Raw genomic sequence first — 18814 nt, forward strand, 5'->3', positions numbered from 1 at the left:
ACATAAATAATTCATGTTTCGGAGGGAAAGAGGGATTACCGATCCGAATCCGATTTTTGACAGTTCGATTTGTTCGTGTTCTGGAACTCGCAAAAATCAAAGGAACGTGATTCTTAAATCATAACGCGTTTTGATCCGAAATCACATGTCGAAAGAAAGCAGCTCGGGTACAGTTTACAAATATGACAAATGCACTCCACAAACTATCCCCCTTTAGACTGGAAACTGCAATGTTAACGTTTGGAAGTAAAAGAAGCGCCATCTCGTAACAGAGCGCATTACTAATACTCAATTTTTGGCATTCACCAAATGTCAGGAAGTTTTTTTTTCTATATATTTTTTTAAATTCTAATTATAAGCCCATTCATAAAGACATTTTCAACCGTAACCAATTTATTATTATGTAGTACGTATACAGGGTGTTCCACGACGAAAGACCTCGATTGATATTGGAAAAAGTATAAATAAAGGGTGTTTTTTTTCGAGGTATAGAACTTTAAATTGCAATAAAACAACATTACATTTTAAATACAGGGTCCGGCAACCAAACTTGCTGATTTGAAAGGTGAATAAAACAAAAAAGAAAATAGATATCGTTTTAACTATTTTTTATCAAATTTATACAAAATGGGAAATTAAATATTATTTGGTTTTGAAAATAATATCGGGCAAATGACGCCCGTCATTGTCAATACACTGAGTTAATCGATTTACAAAATTCTGATATACTTTTTCTAACATAGCGACGGGTATGCCAGCTATTGTTCGACGAATATTTTCCTTTAATTGGGGTATGGTCCTTGGACGATCAGTGTAGACAATGCTTTTCAGATAGCCCCATAAAAAGAAGTCAAAGGGGGTTAAATCAGGCGAGCGTGCTGGCCACGTCAGATCGCCTCTTAAGGAGAGGCGATCTGACTCTCGTAAAACACGCATTGCATTCCGCGCTGGGTGTGCTGCAGCTCCATCTTGCTGAAGCCATATTCTAATGTCAAAATCTCCCAGAGTAGGCAGAAAAAAGTTCTCTATCATATTGACATATCGCTCAGAATTCACAGTAACCGCACGCTCGTTCTCCTCAAAGAAATAAGGACCAATGATCCTTTCTCGCGACAAGGCGCACCACACAGAAACACGTTCACTATGAAGAGGTTTCTCGTGAAGTTCTCTCGGATTCTTATTATTCCAATAGCGCATATTTTGTTTATTCACGCACCCAGACAAATGAAAATGTGCCTCATCACTGAAGAACACAAGTGCATCGGAAGGTAAGTTTTCATTCAACGCTTCACAAGCATTTCGTCGAGCAAGAAAATCTCGTACGAAAAGTTTTTGCACTACAGCCAATTTGTATGGATGAAAATGGAGGTCATCATGCAGAATTCGCCTTACCGAACGATCCGAAAGTCGAAGAGCAGCTGCATGCTTATTTGCCGAGCGCCGAGGAGATCGTAAAACTGACTGTCTTACTGCCTCGATGTTCTGTGGTGTTCTTACCGGCCTTGGTAACCCTATTCTTTTTTTCTGAACATTGCCAGTTCTCCTGAAGGTGCTGACCCACGAAATAATCGATTCTCGTCCAGGAACGACACCTCGGGGGGGAATATTGAAGTGTGCCCGAAATGCACGCTGCGCGGCGATGATCGAGTGACCGTTGGAGAAGTAGGCCTCTACGACAAACGCACGTTGCTCCTTCGGCCAATGCATTTTCGCTACTGAAGCTAATATCAAAAAAACTTCCCAACCGACACCTGCTTGTAAGCCTATACCCACCCATGTCTTACACCCACTCCCTCCATGGCGCCCTGTTCAAATCAGCAAGTTTGGTTGCCGGACCCTGTATGATTTCTGGCATATGACCGCCACGGCTGGCTCGGATGTAGTCCAATCTGGTTGTCCAATTTTCGATGACTTTTTCCAACATTTGTGGCCGTATATCGGCAATAACACGGCGAATGTTGTCTTCCAAATGGTCAAGCGTTTGTGGCTTATCCGCATAGACCAATGACTTTACATAGCCCCACAGAAAGTAGTCTAGCGGTGTTAAATCACAAGATCTTGGAGGCCAATTCACAGGTCCAAAACGTGAAATTAGGCGGTCACCAAACGTGTCTTTCAATAAATTGATTGTGGCACGAGCTGTGTGACATGTTGCGCCGTCTTGTTGGAACCACAGCTCCTGGACATCATGGTTGTTCAATTCAGGAATGAAAAAGTTAGTAATCATGGCTCTATACCGATCACCATTGACTGTAACGTTCTGGCCATCATCGTTTTTGAAAAAGTACGGACCAATGATTCCACCAGCCCATAAAGCGCACCAAACAGTCAGTTTTTCTGGATGTAACGGTGTTTCGACATACACTTGAGGATTAGCTTCACTCCAAATGCGGCAGTTTTGTTTGTTGACGTAGCCATTCAACCAGAAGTGCGCTTCATCGCTAAACAAAATTCGCTTATGAAAATCGGGAACAACGACAATCTCGTTTTGGGCCCATTCGACGAATCTACGCCTTACTTCATGATCGTTTGGCTTCAATTCTTGCACAAGTTGGATTTTGTAAGCACGCAAACCAAGATCCTTCCGTAAAATCGTCCATAAAGTGGATGGACACAGATCCAATAGGGTTCTTGAACATTTTTTTTTTGCTTTAATCGGCACTATAGGGGTCAAATACAAAGCTTTAACATTCCCTTTTTTTTTTAATTTCCGTTTAATGCCAATAATGGACATAAAACAATTATGCGTTTGAAACGCTCGCCGAATCGTGTGACGTAGATAACCCGTATGAGACAACGTTGCCAAAATTCAGTGCAGTACAATTTTGAGAATTCTGGACTTCGACTTTGACTTTGTACTAGTGATAGTATTATTCTCTATGCTCGGTGCTGAAGTGAAGTGGAGCTAGAGCAGATTGGCGTAATGGCGTATTCGTAATATTCGTATTGTCAATTTGTCCTTTATTGTCTTGTCTCTTAGTTGTTTGTTGTGTGTTTCCTCTGTGTTCCTTTTGAAATTGAGTTATTATACGGTTACTGTTAATTTTCCTGTTATTATCAAGTGACAATTATCGTATTATACCTTGTATCTAAACATGAGTGGAGAATATAAGTGGTGTTTAATGTCGTCCTGCAGCAACACTTCCATCAAAACACCAACCAAAGAATTTTTTCAAATCCCTTCAAATAGAAGCACAAGATTGTTGTGGACAGCGGCAACTGGACGTGATTCGCAACAAATTGCCAGAAAGTCTTTATACATCTGTGAAGATCACTTTGACGTAAGTACATTTTAGGTAATATACTTAGTTTAATCCTTGGTTGAATCTAATTTAAACTGATACTATTAAAGGCCCCTACTCCTACCAGAAATTTTGTAGAAATATTTTTACTCTATGTTGTACTTTATTGTAGCTGCCAAACGATATGGAGAACTACATGGAGTGGAAAATGATGAAATGCAGAAAAAAAATGAAAAAAACTGCCATCCCGCGATGCAACCTTCCACAGAGTTTATCCATCTCCTCATGTGATGTTTTGGCTTCTAATTCAACGAGTAGTGCACTCACAAACACACAACAAGAGGAAGAAGTTCCAAGAAAAGTGGCAAAATTTCAAGAAGCAAGTGAAGTAGTTCCAGTAAGTTGTACCACTTTTCAAAGTACATCAGCTTGCTTAACTGTTTGTGATCAAAACACACCGCCACTTGCATCCCAGTTACAGACGGTTCATAAAAGTGAGCAAGTTTTATATAAACCTCACTATAAAAGCAAAGCTGTTCAAGTTGCACCACATTGTGTGAATAAGTTGAATTCACCTATAAAAAATTTGACAAGAGAACAAGCTACTTCTCCAATCAAACATTTAGAAGAGAAGCCAAATAAACGGAAAGTTAGTGGTAAACCTAGAAAATTGCACTTTTCCCCCAGTTTGTCACAGCCTTCATCAAGTACATCTTCACCTCCAAACATTTCCACATCGGAAGAAATTCCAACAAGTGAGAGTGAGGCTTATTTGATAAGGGAAGAAAATATTTCCGAGTTGGCATTGCAATCAACTATGGTTAAAATAAATAGGCATCCCAAGATGTACTTAGGTATTTCAAAGGAGTTGATGTGGTTCATTGAGGAGGTCAAAAAACAAACTGCCTTAAAAGAAATAAATATACATATCACTTTGATGAAAATCAAAACCGGACGTACATTTATTCAACTTGCAGATGACTTTGGACTAAGTGAAAGTTCAGTAAGCAAGATATTCAAAGAAGGAGTAGTTTTGATGGGTCCCTTATTAAAAAAACTAATTGTATGGCCTTCTAGTGAGTCAATAAAAGCTCAACTTCCTCTACCATTTAGAGCGCGGTTTGGAAGTGTAGAGAGCATTATTGACTGCTTTGAAATAGAAATTCATAAACCTGTAGATCCTGTTAAACAAGCACTGACATGGTCAGAATATAAAAAGGCAAATACTTTAAAGTATTTGATTTCTTGTACGCCAGATGGAATAATAAACTTTATTTCAAAAGGATTTGGTGGCCGTACCACAGATCAATGTGTTTTAGAAAACAGTGGCTATTTAGAAGTTTTAAAACCTGGAGTAGTTGTGATGGCGGACCGGGGGTTTAAAAACATTGAGAAACTACTCCTTGAAAAAAATTGTACCTTAGTGCGTCCGCCCAGTGTTTCCAGCGATGCTAAGCTGTCAAAGGAGGAAGTGATGGCCACAAAAAGAATTGCTAGCTTAAGAATACATATTGAACGTGTCATTCGCCGAGTGAGGGAGTTTAACTTTTTAAGGCCACATTCTTGTTTACATTCTAAGTTGATTCCCTTAACTGACCATGTTGTAAACATAGCTTGTGGATTAGTAAATTTACAAGATCCTTTAATAAAAGGATAATCATTAGTTTTGTTACACATTACTGTGATATTACCTAAATTTATATAAACATGTGTCTTGTTGTAGTGGATAGCACTGTGTCTTTTGTACACGTAATGTTATATTTGATAGATTATGTAGTTTTTATGCTAAATAAATATTATTAATTTTTTTCTTTTTCTAGTTATTCAAATAGAATAATTTAATTTTCAAAAATGATTTTTTTATTTGCAGCAAGGAAGTGGTTCTAATGTTTCCAGGTTAGCCAATTTACTACTACAATATAATTTTATTTTGTATTATTAAACTAACAACCCCAAACCCTTTAATAGCTTTAATAAAAAAGAAAACAAAATTAAGATCTCTACAAATGTATTTACAAAAATATCAGAAAGAGAAAAATCAGAAATACATACATACTCTAAAGTCAACAAAACTAACCAGCTAATGTTTTTTAAAACTACTAAGTAAAAAGGGAAATATATTCTCTTTCCAAAATGCTTCTGCTGCTTCTATTAAATTTTCAGTGATTCTTGATCGTAGTCCACATACAACAAACTCACTTTTCCATTAGTTTCAAAAAATGGGTCTGCAACACAAAAGATACCTTTTTGTTTTCCAAAAAGGTGCATTTGCAACTGTATTTGTGCTTTACATTTATTCACAATTTCTCCATTCTTAATGTACAAACACACTGTTTTTTCTTTTGAAGGACACTTTATTTCCAACACATATTGTTCAGAGATTCCATCTGGTGATGCCCCTAGAAGTGGATGTCCTGGTGATATTAGCAAGCCTGTTGCTTTAAAGTTGATGTTTGTCAGTTTCTCAACTGTCTGCAAAACTTTCTTTTCCAATAGTTTTCCTCTTTTCATAGCATTGGTCTCTTTAATTTTAATTCCACCAGTTACAGATTCTATAAGTGAACCAGGGGCTGTTTTGCATTTCGCAAATTCATAGATTTTTGATGCAGTAACTCGAGCATATCTTAAGTCATGCCACAACTTTGAATCTGACTGCTCAGTTGTCATTATGCAGGCTTTTTGACATACATCAATTGACATTTGTGTACTTGCAAAGTTGCAAAATGCATCTGCATCATTATTACCACTTTTCTGTAAAAAAAGTACCACCAATTTATGGATACTAAGTTGCTTTTCAGTTGGTTCTTCTGAGTAGTGTTTGAGCAGCTGCATTTGAGATCCTGTTTCCTTAGCCTTCTGAATAACTGAAGACAAGAACTCATCAGGATTTGATTTTGGATTTACTTTTCCAGCTGAGGCACCAAAATCATCAAGTGTGATGAATTTAATGCTTGATCCAACAGAGGCCAATGTTGATTTTTTCCAGTAACATTTTACTTCTGTTGGTGATGGTTCTTCACTTCGTCTGTGCAGCCACATTAGGAAAGCAATCATATGTTTACAGCCTCCTAATAAACAAAATTAAATTATAAATAAATACTTGATAAACATTAAGTAAAAATACCAGAAGATGCAGCACAGTCATGACAATCACAGCTAACAACTTTTTCTGCTTGCTCATCCAGAGTGATGGTTTGACTGTAAGATTTCCCTCTTACTTTGTGCTCTGGACATATTTTTTCTTTGACTGTACATATGTTAGCTTCCCGCTTTATTTGCACATACCCTATCGCAGAATCACCATAATTTTGCCTCCCAGCACTAAAACCAATATTGTAATTATTATGTTATTTTACAAAGTGCACCTTTCTACACATAACTGAATTATTTATTTTATTGTATTATTACCTTTCAGCTTTAACCCCACGAATTTCAGCACAGTGAAAAACATCACTTTCTGCAAAAAAATTAGCCACCATAACAGCATCCACTGTAGGTAGATTCCGTGAATCGGCTTTCACAAACCCTAACTCGGTCATGTTTAAAAAAAAATTAAAACAGTTGAACTCAACAGCACTAAACTCCTTCAAATTCAAAACAAAACCAAATTACCAAACACGAGACACAAACCGCAAAACGGCAAGGGCATGTCAAATGTCAGTACTCATTACTGTCAAAAAAATAGTATAATTTTATGTTGCAACGTTGTCGGATTGTCTTCTAATTCTTAATAATTTGTGTTTTTCATAGAATTGTAATATTTACGAGTTTTTCAATTTATGGTAAATAGTTTTATTTCTCTTTTGTACTAAAGGAAAAGACGTAGTTTTATAACTGACATCTCAGATATAAAAACCTCATAATATACCCACCCACACATACTTGTTTGAGTTTCTGTTAACTGCATTTTCTAATAAATATGGCAACATAGCTCAAACCTGAAATTATTTTGAAATTGTACTAACTGTATGCGGTGTGAATAGGCAACGTTTTACGGGTCTGTTACGTCAGGCCCATCATAATTGATTTTGCGCGGGAACAAAGTATGAAAATTTGTAGGATTTTCATTTCAAGATATCTTCACTATAACATAAAAAAGAAAATTAATATTTTGGGGTGGGGTTATTTTAATGACGTACTACTCCCTAAAATACAAAATGTCTATAAATATTTTCTGTGCAAGGACCCTATTCCTGTGCTCGATGGCGGATAGACTCATTCGGGTCTTCCTCAATGCTACGCTCTACAGCAGCAATAGCTTCTTCTGTACGCACCGTACGGCGTCTCTGGGGATGCGAGTTATCAATAAGAGTAAACGTGGTGCGAAAACGTTCCATGGTTAATCGAATTAACTGCTCTGATGGACGATTTTGTCGACGATAAAATGGACGTAGTGCGCGATACGTATTCCGCACAGAACCATTATTTTCGAAATAAAATTGCACTATTTGCAAGCGTTGTTCAGGCGTGAGTCTATTCATGATGAATTGCCAAACCAAACTGAGAATAAATCACTTGACAGCTGTTAAATCGGTCGCCATCTTGAACAGTAATGCCAACTTGAAGTTCTGTACCTCGAAAAAAAACACCCTTTACAAATGTAGAAATTGCAATTTCTAACCAACTTTTGTGTACAATGCCCTATTCCTATCTCTAGCCGTTTTCGAAATTTTTGATGTTTTTCCAAAAAAGTTATAGTTGCATTGCTCAACATATTTTTGTACTTATATTAATAATTAATTTAACAAATGTTCGAAATTTCGACCTTCAGCTTCGTGACACTTTGCGCACCTTAGGATCAGCTGCTCATGGGTTGCTGCTCTTATTGCGTTTGGGCTTAAACCACGAAACGCGTTTCTCACTCTTTCAATACAATTTTCCTTTGTTGTTAAAGGAAGATTGTAAACTTCATCTTTAATTGCCCCCCATACAAAATAATCTAAAACTGGCGAGCGGGGTGGCCATTGAAACGGTCCGTTGTTAGCAATCCACCGGTCGTCAAACGTAGCTTGTAGAAAATTATTGACAATATGACCATTATGAGGAGGTGCGCCATCATGCTGATAAATTACCCGTCTTCTGTCGGCTAGAGGTAAATTATCCAAGTATTCCCTTTCTAAATCTTGAATTATAGCTAGATATCGATCACCTACAATAAAAACATAGCATTAAATTAAGTTTCAGAACTTCATTTGTCGTTTAACATCGTCGATATACCGTTTAAATTTTCTTCATAAAAACGTATCATAACAATTTGGTCATTCCTCACAGCACAATAAACATTAAAACTCCAGATTTCTTGAAAATTTCTCTCTCTAATTACGTGTGGATTTATGTCACACCAGTAGTGTGAATTATGTCTATTGAACATTCCATTTTTAGTGAATTTGGCCTCGTCGCTCCAAATAATATTATTCAAAAACAATTCATCTCCATAGTGACTAGTCAGCAAAAACTCACTAAAAACAACTCTCTTCGGAAAGTCAACCTCTTTTAAGTGTTTGCACTAATTTAAATGAAAAAGGGTGAAATTTATGTTTCTTCAGGATCCTCTGAATTGAGCTTTTGGATATGCCTGATTCTACGGAAACTTGTCTTATTGACAAAGTTGGATTTGCAACAAAATAGCCCAAAATTGCAATTTCTACATTGGTATTATTAAGGATTGGTTTTGTTTTAATAGCTTTTCATGTATACCTAACCTAATTTTGGTTGTTAATCGTTTTTTGGCGTTGTTGTTTTTCTGGCTCAAGCATGGTGGCATGATTTTGTAAATCTGTTCACCTTTTCATTGTTTTACCTTGATGCATGTTCAAGAACCAAAGTTAATACAGTCCACTCAAATTATTACACAGTTTCATTGATTACCCCAACAATCTGTTTTCCATTAGTAGTTGTTGTTACTGACATTTGTAATGGCACTATAGTGCACAAAATAAGGTTGGTGTCTCCATACAATGAGTTGTTTGAAAAGCATTGTTTATATATGGAATGACCACCACTTCCGTCAAGACCCCATTTGTACACCACTTCAATGGGTGAGTTCTCACCGTGATTGTGGTGTAAAAGAAGTACATCCTGCTGTACTTCTGCAAGTCTGTGAACAGTGTGGTCAAGAATATCTTGTACGGGGATTTGGACTTCCGTTTCTGATATTTTTAAATTGTCAGGGTAGCACTGTTTCTTTGTCTGCGCTATAACATTGTAAGCAGGATATATGTTGTCGCCACGAGATTTTGCTCCTCTTTGCATTTGAATGTAATCTTCTTTACCCATGTCAGAGTCGATAATGAAGGCTAAAGCCTCCTCAGGGGAGTAGGGTATAATACCAGAAGTCTTCGGTGAATCATGAATTTTTTTTTTCCGTTTGTATCTGCGGGGGCTGGTAGTCAACGCCAGATTCACCATTTGTGCAGCTGTTTTTTTTCCACTCTTTGTTAGACTAGCTTGAGCAGCAGCACACAATACCTCGGGACTTGTTTTGGCAACGATTGGTTGAACTCGTCTTCTTTTTGTTCGTACAGAGCCCTCTTCGAAAGATTTAGATGGTCTGCCTTTTACGCCTTGTAAGTTTGAAACGTTGCTTACAGGTTTCACGGCTGGCAGTATTAAATCGTTTTTTAACCATTCTGAATTGCACTTAGTGAATCTCTCAATCTTCCAATTCGATTTCTTCCACTTTTTCAATAATTTAGAAACAAACACTTTGAGAACACCTTTTATTTGTAAAACACTGTCTTTTGATTGTTTGTAAACTCCATGATTGTCCAATATATAACTAATTAATCGTTCTACACACTTAGACGACGATAATTTATAAAAGTTTTCATTTTGTAACACCAGAATTAGGTTCATTTTTCTAACATGTAATTTCGAGTAAATTTGATCACTCCGACTACCTGTAAATAAAAGAGGATAGTGTCACAATGAGTTGGTTTGAGTTCTCAAAATTCACATAGATAACGGCAAACTAACTATTTAGTGGAAATATCAAAGTCAGAAAGCGGTACTTAGCGGAACTTTTTTCGTAAGTCTAAGTTAACATCAACTTTTAATAGAAAATAAGCTTGAACCGCAATGTAATATTTTAATACTTACGATAACATTGATTTTATTTTAACTCTATAAATATAATATACATACCTGTACATTCCATATTCTTGACCACTGTTGATATTTAAACACAAGACGAACGAAAAAATGCGTAATGTTACTTGACGGTTTGGAAAGCAACTGACAGTACAATCACTTCGCTTACCTGCCGGACCCTAGCACTCCTTTGTTATGATCATAACAAAGGCGACTTGATGCGCTTTGGGATAGATTGACTACCTGACTAAAGAAATACAAGCTAATTAGGGCTCTATCTCTATTTCAATAAATTGCTTTTTGGCCTCCTAAAGTAGTGATTTTGCCGTGTGTGGGGGCGCAGAGATACTACTAGGGAAAAGTACCAGGACAACCGGAGATACTATAGGGATCAAGCTAATCGATACTATAAAGATGAACAGGACCACACCGCATATGGTCAGCCGGCAAGATACAACCGTAGAATTGGTGATAACCGACAGTGGGGTGGTAACGACAGATCCACAGATGCAAGTAAGTACCGGGAGGCACACAGAATGACCAGTAAAGAACACAAAACAGATAAGGAGTCTCAGTATAAGAGGAGCAGATACAATATAAACTCTATAAGAATACAAAAGAATGACAATATTGAGGACAGACAGGACTTTGGAGAGGAGAACTGTGAAAATTCGGAAAACTAATTGAGGTGTATTATAACAGCTCCGATAATACCCCTAATTTGAGTAAAGGAGCAAAATTTGGAGAACAGGTGTACATAAAATTAAAAATTGAAGATAAGGAATTTCATCTGGCAGCTTTGGTGGTGGAAAATTTGATATGTAATGTGATAATAGGCACTGATTGGCTTAACAAAGAAGAATGTCAAATAGATTTTGGAGAAAAAGCTCTTCGGGTCAGAAATACAAAATGTACTTTTGTTAGAATGGAGAGTAAAAGTGGAAAAGAGCATGATATGTTTGTTATTTCAGATCGAAACTTTGAGTATGTCAACGCACTTAGTCAGGTATTCGAAAAAGAAATCTTAGAATTGACAGCTCAATTTTCTACGTTATTTTCAGATGAACCTGGCAGGACAAATGTGTATATACATAAAATTAGATTGTCAGATGACAAGCCTTTTAAACCACGATCATACCCAATACCTTGGTGTCACAAAGAAAAAGTTAAAAATAAAATTCAAGAAATGATCGAGTGGGGTGTAATTAGAAGATCTGAAACACCGTATATTTCGCCGTTAGTACCTATTATCAAAAAAGATGGAACTGTGCGAGTATGTCTTGATGCGCAAGCACTGAATAAAAAGATAGACATGGATTATGAATGCCCGTTACCAGCAGAACATTTGTTGTATCGGGTAGATAGGAGTTTATATTTTAGCACTCTAGATTTAACTAGCAGTTTTTTGCAAATCCCTCTAGACAAAAACTCAACCAAGTATTGTGGATTTTTATTTGATAATCAGGTGTACGAATTCTTGGTTATGCCGTTTGGTCTTAAAACTGCGGTAGCAGGAATGTCCAGATGCATTAATTTAATTTTCAGGGATTGTACTGATTTTGTATCAGATCAGATCAGATCAGATGATATTTTGGTTACCTCTTCGTCAAAGGTTGAACACTATGAACACCTTAAGATCGTATTTGAGAAGTTGACAGGTGCAGGTATGACTGTAAATGTATCAAAGTGCAAATTCTTTAGAGAAGAAATTCCTTTCTTGGGGCATGTTTTAACAGGTGACGGAGTTAAAATTGATCCAACTAAGCTTGAATCTTTGAAACTATTCCCAAGACCAATTAACATCAAAACTTTGCGAGGATTTTTAGGAATTTGCAATTATCATCGGCGTTTTTGTCCGAAATACTCGAAAACACTACAACCTTTGTACCAACTTTTGAAGAAAGGAGAGAAATGGAAATGGGATGACATTCAGGAGAAGGCGATCAACATGGCCAAAGAAAGCATAATTAATTCTAGTCAGCTGTACCATCCGGACCTAGGCAAGGAATTTCATATGGAAACAGATGCTAGTGATGTTGCTATCGCCGGAAGGTTATATCAAGTCGTAGAAAATGAACAGCTGACAATTGCCTATTACAGTAGGAAACTAACTAATGCCGAAACAAACTATTATACATGTGAAAAAGAGCTGTTGGCCATAATAGCATGCCTACTAAAATGGAAAACGATTGTAATGGTGGCAAGGATAATAATATGGAGTGATCACAAAAGTTTGTCGTTCCTGTTAAATTGTCAATTACTAAACCCAAGATTGACGAGATGGTATCTAAAAATACAAAATTTTAATTTTGGCATCAAACATATAGAGGGGAGAAACAATATTGTTGCGGATGCTCTGTCCAGATTACCGTACGAAACATTAGAAGGAAAAGACGTCAAAATAGCAAATATTCAAGTTCTTAAAAATACAAGCCTAGAAAAACGACTAAAAAATATACAGAATTTACAACATTTAGATGAACATTTGGGTAAGATTATTGACAAGTTAAATTTAGATAATACTGACAATCAACAGATAACAGATAAATTATACAATGGCGTGCTTTTTCATTACAGCAAAGTAGAGAACAGTTACAAAATACACGTGCCAGATATCCTTAAGAAATAAATAGTAAGTACATATCATTAGAAATTTGGCCATTTTGGAGCGGGTAAACAGGTCATTGTTGCTGGTACGGTTGCTCGACAACCGCTTATACAGTGCAGGTAAAAAGTTAAAATTTTCGCATTTTTGTTCGTGTTTTATGACAAAACGGCTCAAGTTAGAGATCTGAAAAAAATACAGAAAACTAGTCCGTGATAGGTACTACAACTTTCATTAATACGATTTTTCAATAAAATCAACCGTACAGGCGCAAAAAAATAAAAACCGTTTTCCCATGTTATTCTCCTATGTCCAGGGTGCTCTTGGACACCTGGTATTTTGGAAAAGTGGGATCGGTGTTGAAGCTTAATGATTGTTGATTGGAGGCGGTTCAAAGTTTGAATTTCAAAAATTTTCAAAATTTTTTTTATCAAATAAATTAGTGGGGCTATGCAACGTATATAAATTAATTGGTACAGTTTTCGAGATGATTGGTGGTGACGTGCGTATGGGTGATGACGTCGGTGGCCAGATTCCTTTCGGATCGGAGAGGACAAAGTCCAATACCTGGCTGCGGTTTTTTTTATTTTCTATTTTGCTTTGAGTCCGCAGGTTTAACCACAATGAAGTGGGCGTCTGTCTTTCGACCAACTCTTTGCATAGAAAGATTTATCTCGGCGTTTTGATCAAGCGCCTTGTCACATTTGACAGCGTAATGTCTTGCCTTAGAGATATGGCTCTAAACCTGCTTGTTCCGATTCCGTCGGGCAGATTTCGCCTGTTATTCCTATTTTCATACCAGTCGTCTGGCATATTCCATGCGACTCCGGTAATACAGCTCCAATTCTCGACCTTTGCCTTGCGGTCGTCGCCTGGTCCGTCTTCCTTGTATAATTGGAAGACAAACACATTGGCAGCGCCCATAATGGCAGTGGAACTGGTGGCTGCGGAGAGTGCTTGCGCACTTTTCTCCCGCCAGTTTCCAGCTTCCTCGTGGTCCATAGGCTGTGTCTTGATCACTTGAGTTTCTCCTCCTGCGAGTCTCAAGTTTTTAACTGTGACCTTCTCGTTTCTGAAAGTCTCTATTCGTCCTAGAATGTCCGAAATTGATCGGATGTAGCGCAAGTTGAACCTTGTGCCTGGAACGTACTCCGTGAATGAATTTACTGTAATTCCAAAGCCGGCTAACCGTTGCTTAATCTCTGGTCGTCTTGGACCTATTGGATAGAACCTCCCAACAAGATTGTTTGTCCAGTTGGTGGCTGCAGGCTTTCCGACATCAAAATTCGGCACTGGTTCCGCTTCTTCTGAAGCGAGCGCCATGACCAGTCTCCTGCTATCCCTAGTGATGGTACCTCTTCGAACATGATGTGGGTGTCAACATTAACTACTGGTGCGTGATATCCACCGAAATTTTGCACTACAGTTGTAGGCAGTGGTGGTATTTCCAGTCTAGTTTCTTTCCCCATCTTATCTGTGTATGTTCCAATTTCCTTCAGGTAAGTGAAGATTGGCTGAGGAACATTAAACACATCGTCAGAAGTTGCTTTTCTTATATCTTTTTCCGCACTTGTCAAACTTGTGTCTCCTTGCTTGGCCTTGGTTTCGATCAGCTTTTACACGTTCAGGTTTGATGGTGGTGGTAGTGTAGTGTTGCGTTCTCCTTTGGGTTTTGGAGTGAAGGTTCTCTTCTTTCCAACTTTAGTTGGATTGAAATTCTCCACTTTTCCTTTATAACCCGGAGCGATCTTGATCTCTTCCGCGGTGTACACTTTCTTTTCACCTTCCATTTTAATTCAAATCGTTTTAGCGTTAGCTACGATAAGGATAATTTTTCTTCCAATCAAGGACCAGATTATAAAACTGGGTCCCTGCTCGGGCGCCAGTTGTAACGGGTTGCTCAAGACATCAACGCCAGATTTTAAATTATACCCGTAAATCTTAAATATATATTCGGTATATGTATATTAGTATCAACATAGGACGAATTGCACGATAATACAATAAGGCATGTAAAACTATAATCATACAACACTTAGAATTAAATAGAAACAAACAAAACTAAACTTACATCAGACAGGCCTGTCAACGCAACTTACACACTAAGTCTTATTAGTGGCGAGGTAATTCAAAACGTGCCACGGGTGATCGTCCATTAGGCAGGGTGACACACTTGCCCATCCGGGAATTTCGTGCTGTACCAAATACACCCTTATACGCCGGAGTCCGTTTACAGTGTCCAGTAGTAACTTTTCCTCGTCAATGTTAAACTTTGGAGCAATCAAAGCTTTAAAGGGTTGTAAATTCCCCATCTTAGTTATATTCACCTAACAACATCATTATTTACCTGGAAGATTTGGCCAACATGCCCTGTGTTATCCAGCTATTTTATCTTATACAGGGTGTCCCGCGAGGTAAGGGACAAAATTTCACTACGTGTTCTTTAGGTAAATTCGAGTCGAAAATGTTCTATGAACATGGGTCCGCAAATGCTTCCTTACCAAGATATGATTTTTTCAGTTTAATAGTTTTATTGTGTTGAAAAGTACAATAACCTCACAAAAATATTTTTTTACAAAAAAAATTAGTACCTCTTGGAAAATAACTGTGTATAATAATTGTTCAAAGTGTCCATTTTCCCATTGTAAGCATAGTCTAGCCCTTTTAATGATGTGGATGAGAGCCATTGTAGTTTTCGGCACAAAATCACTATTAAATTTAAAAAATCATATCTCGGTAAGGAAGCATTTGCGGACCCATGTTCATAGAACATTTTTGACTCGAATTCACCTAAAGAACACCTATAGTATAGTCTTAATTAATCAAAATACTATTTTGATTTATAATACTTTTTAAATTTCTTAAACACAAGATAATTTCGCCTACTACTACGAAATCTCGATTCAAACAGACCTGCACGAACCACTTTCAACCGACAATCTTTTTTTACCTTACATTCTTTCTCCGCTCATCTCCCCGATAAGCCATTCGAGTATTCGTTTCATTTAGTATAGCAAACTATAATACAATTTTACTCTAAACGCACGACAAAAAAATAACCGCAGCCAGGTATCGGACTTTGTCCTCTCCAAAATATCCCCGTTCTACGGTACTTATATCCATCAAATGAAAAACGATTCGTAAATAATATCGTTTTACGCCGATATTGGTGCGGTATAATGCCACAAGCATATCATTCAAATCTGCTCCGCCCATATGTAAGTTGTAGTTTTTTACTATTTGTGGACGATCAACGGTAACATATTTTTTCTGAGATAATGACCACCTATTCACTTGTTCAACTGGGTGCACTCCAATAAATGACAATATGAGACTAACAGACTTATTGTCATACCATTTGACTGCTATGATGTTATTGTGATTTTCAGTATAAAAATCGAAAGAGCCCCTTCCCTGTTGTTTCAGCAAATTGTCATCTAGCATTTTCAGGCCTTTTAGACGATTGAGCCTCACAGTTCCTGTAGCTAAATTACCTTTTTGCTTCATTTTCTCAAATAAATAATATGAACTAAAAAAGTTATCTGTGTAAACTTTGTAATTTTTATTTTATGGGATATGTTGGCGCCAGTCTTATCACTATATCACCACTTATACCTAAATCAGTGCTCTCTCTCGTTGTCCCTTTCCCTACGTATATTTCAAAGTCATACACTATGCCACTAATGCCAGCTCTGGAAAACACCTTTATACCCCACTTATGGGGTTTATTCTTGATATACTGTTTTAGAGAACTACGCTTTTTGAATGGAATCATGATTTCATCTATAGAGTTATGTTCTTCTGGTTCAATTGTTAAGAAGTTTTCCCGTAGTTGATCTATTAGTGGCCTAACTTTGAATAGCTTATCATAGGCCGGGTCGCTTCGTGACTTACAATTGGAATTGTCATTTATGTGGAAAGCAGTTTTCAAAGCTTCGAACCGATTGCGAGTCTCTTGTGCCCAATACATTTTATAACTAGGCATCCTAACAATGCTACTCATTACATGAATTCCCAAAAAATTTGATAGTTCATTGTAAGTAGTGTTTACACATCTTCCAGATTTCTGTGTTGAATACAGGTTTGTTTGCTCCACAAATAAATTCATGATAGTCATCAAAAAACTTTTTGAAGTAGTTTAGGGGCGTTAATATTTTATCTGGCTTATACATATAATCAACATTATCAATTTCTTTTTTTGTCCACTTCAAGTCTCGAAATTTTGAACTTTTAGATATTTTTTTTCTCAACTAGGACAGTGGAATTTCATCCTCCGAACTGTTAATGAGGGTGACCAAGTGAAAGTTTTCACCCCGATAAGGAAAGTTGGGAAAAGTGAAAAATTGCTGCTTAGGTGGTTCGGACCTTATTATATAAGACGAAAGAAGTCAGACGTGGACTATGAGATACAGAAGGGCAGATCAGATAAAGCAAAAAGAGAAGTTGTGCACGTAAGCAGAATATTACCCTATTATGATCCCTGGACCCCAGAATGCACGCCTTTATAAGAGGACAAGATGGGAAAGACACACGAAAGAGACAACTTTGAACAACTAAAGAGTATATTAAAATATATATAAAAAACAAACTTAATAGTAATTGAAATTAATGGTGCAATTGGCACCACTAATTATTATGGTGGCTCCATGCCCAGGGGCAGGAGCCTTTCTATCAGCAGGCTGCGGAGCAGTCCCGTTTTCCGGAGCGGGCTCCTCGGCTTGGGCCGGGGGTGTCGCTGGCCTCGACGGGTCAGGAGACCCCCACGGGTTACTTTGCTGGGAGGATGGTTGGGAACCCCGTCCGCTGGATACACGTGCGAGAATGGCAGCCCAAGGCAAGTAGGGCGGCGATACGCCACCCGCGCGCGCACTGTCCGGAGTTGGGGTAAAGCGTGGAGGTGAATTGTCTATGAAATAGAAAAAAAAAAAAAAACGTGAGGTTACATACCCTACGAGTAATGAGCTAAAGAGCACAGATCAACTTACCGCCCATGACTATTTAAACAATCTGGAAACACAAACTGGAAAAACAAAGGGGAAATTAACAACGAAAATTTCGCTGCAGTAGAAACAACTTCGGTCACTCACGCTCACAGTGACTGGAGACGAAAAAATAAAGGACCGCTTCGTCCATAAAATGACAAAACTGCTGTGAATGCAGTGCTGTATAAGTGAAATAAATAAACGATAATAAGGCACCGTCTATCCCTAACTGACATAAAGATTGTAACACTTTGTACAGTGCGTTTTTTTTAACGCGCAACATAGGATTTCACGTGTTAAATTTTTAAGCCCGTGTTAGACCATGTTGTTTTGGAACTACAAGTATAAAACTTGACGGGTGGCTGTTTCGCACCCTAAAGCTTAAGTAAGTTTACCAATTCGGCCTAAAAAGTGATTAAAAACTTGCAAAAAATCATCTTTTTTCGAAAAGATTTTATCTTTCCATACGCCCTGTATGTATGATAGGTGCTTGTTGTTTTTGATACTGGCACGGCAGGTAGCAGGTAAAATTTGGCGTAGAAAGTAAAACAAGGTGATCATTAACTTTGTATCAAGAAAGTTAAGAACAAACGAAGTATTTTTATAAGTCAATTGTTCAAAGTGACCTCCGTTTGAAGCCAAATAGTATTCCAAACAATCATAAAATACCCTTTTGACGTTCAAAAGATGTCAGGTCTTGATGCAGTCAAAATATGTCACTCTACCTGCTACCTGCCCTGCCAGTATCAAAAACAACAATGCATACAGGGAATATGAAACGATAAAATCTTTTCGAAAAAAATGATTTTTTGCCAGTTTTTAATTACTTTTTAGACCAAATTGGTTAACTTACTTAAGCTTCAGGGTACTAAAGACACACCCGTCAAGTTTTAGAC

The 18814-nt window shown here is 37.5% G+C and overlaps 2 protein-coding genes across 2 annotated transcripts in view; both read right to left on the reverse strand.

The window, feature by feature from the left end:
* LOC145739522 (uncharacterized) overlaps positions 1-18814 on the reverse strand; it is a 162840-nt gene that overhangs the window by 133863 nt on the left and 10163 nt on the right. The gene's annotated exons all lie outside the window — the stretch shown is intronic.
* LOC145739515 (uncharacterized) lies at positions 4124-7254 on the reverse strand. Its single transcript, XM_081994908.1, has 3 exons — positions 6651-7254; positions 6367-6563; positions 4124-6310 (listed from the first exon to the last, which is right to left on the reverse strand). Exons 1-3 carry the CDS (start codon positions 6779-6781, stop codon positions 5394-5396), a joined length of 1245 nt encoding a protein of 414 aa, XP_081851034.1. The 5' UTR covers positions 6782-7254; the 3' UTR covers positions 4124-5393.

This window comes from Ips typographus, unplaced genomic scaffold (assembly GCF_016097725.1).
Source record: "Ips typographus isolate SLU unplaced genomic scaffold, UJ_Ityp_2.0 IpsContig33, whole genome shotgun sequence".
NCBI lineage: Eukaryota > Metazoa > Arthropoda > Insecta > Coleoptera > Curculionidae > Ips > Ips typographus.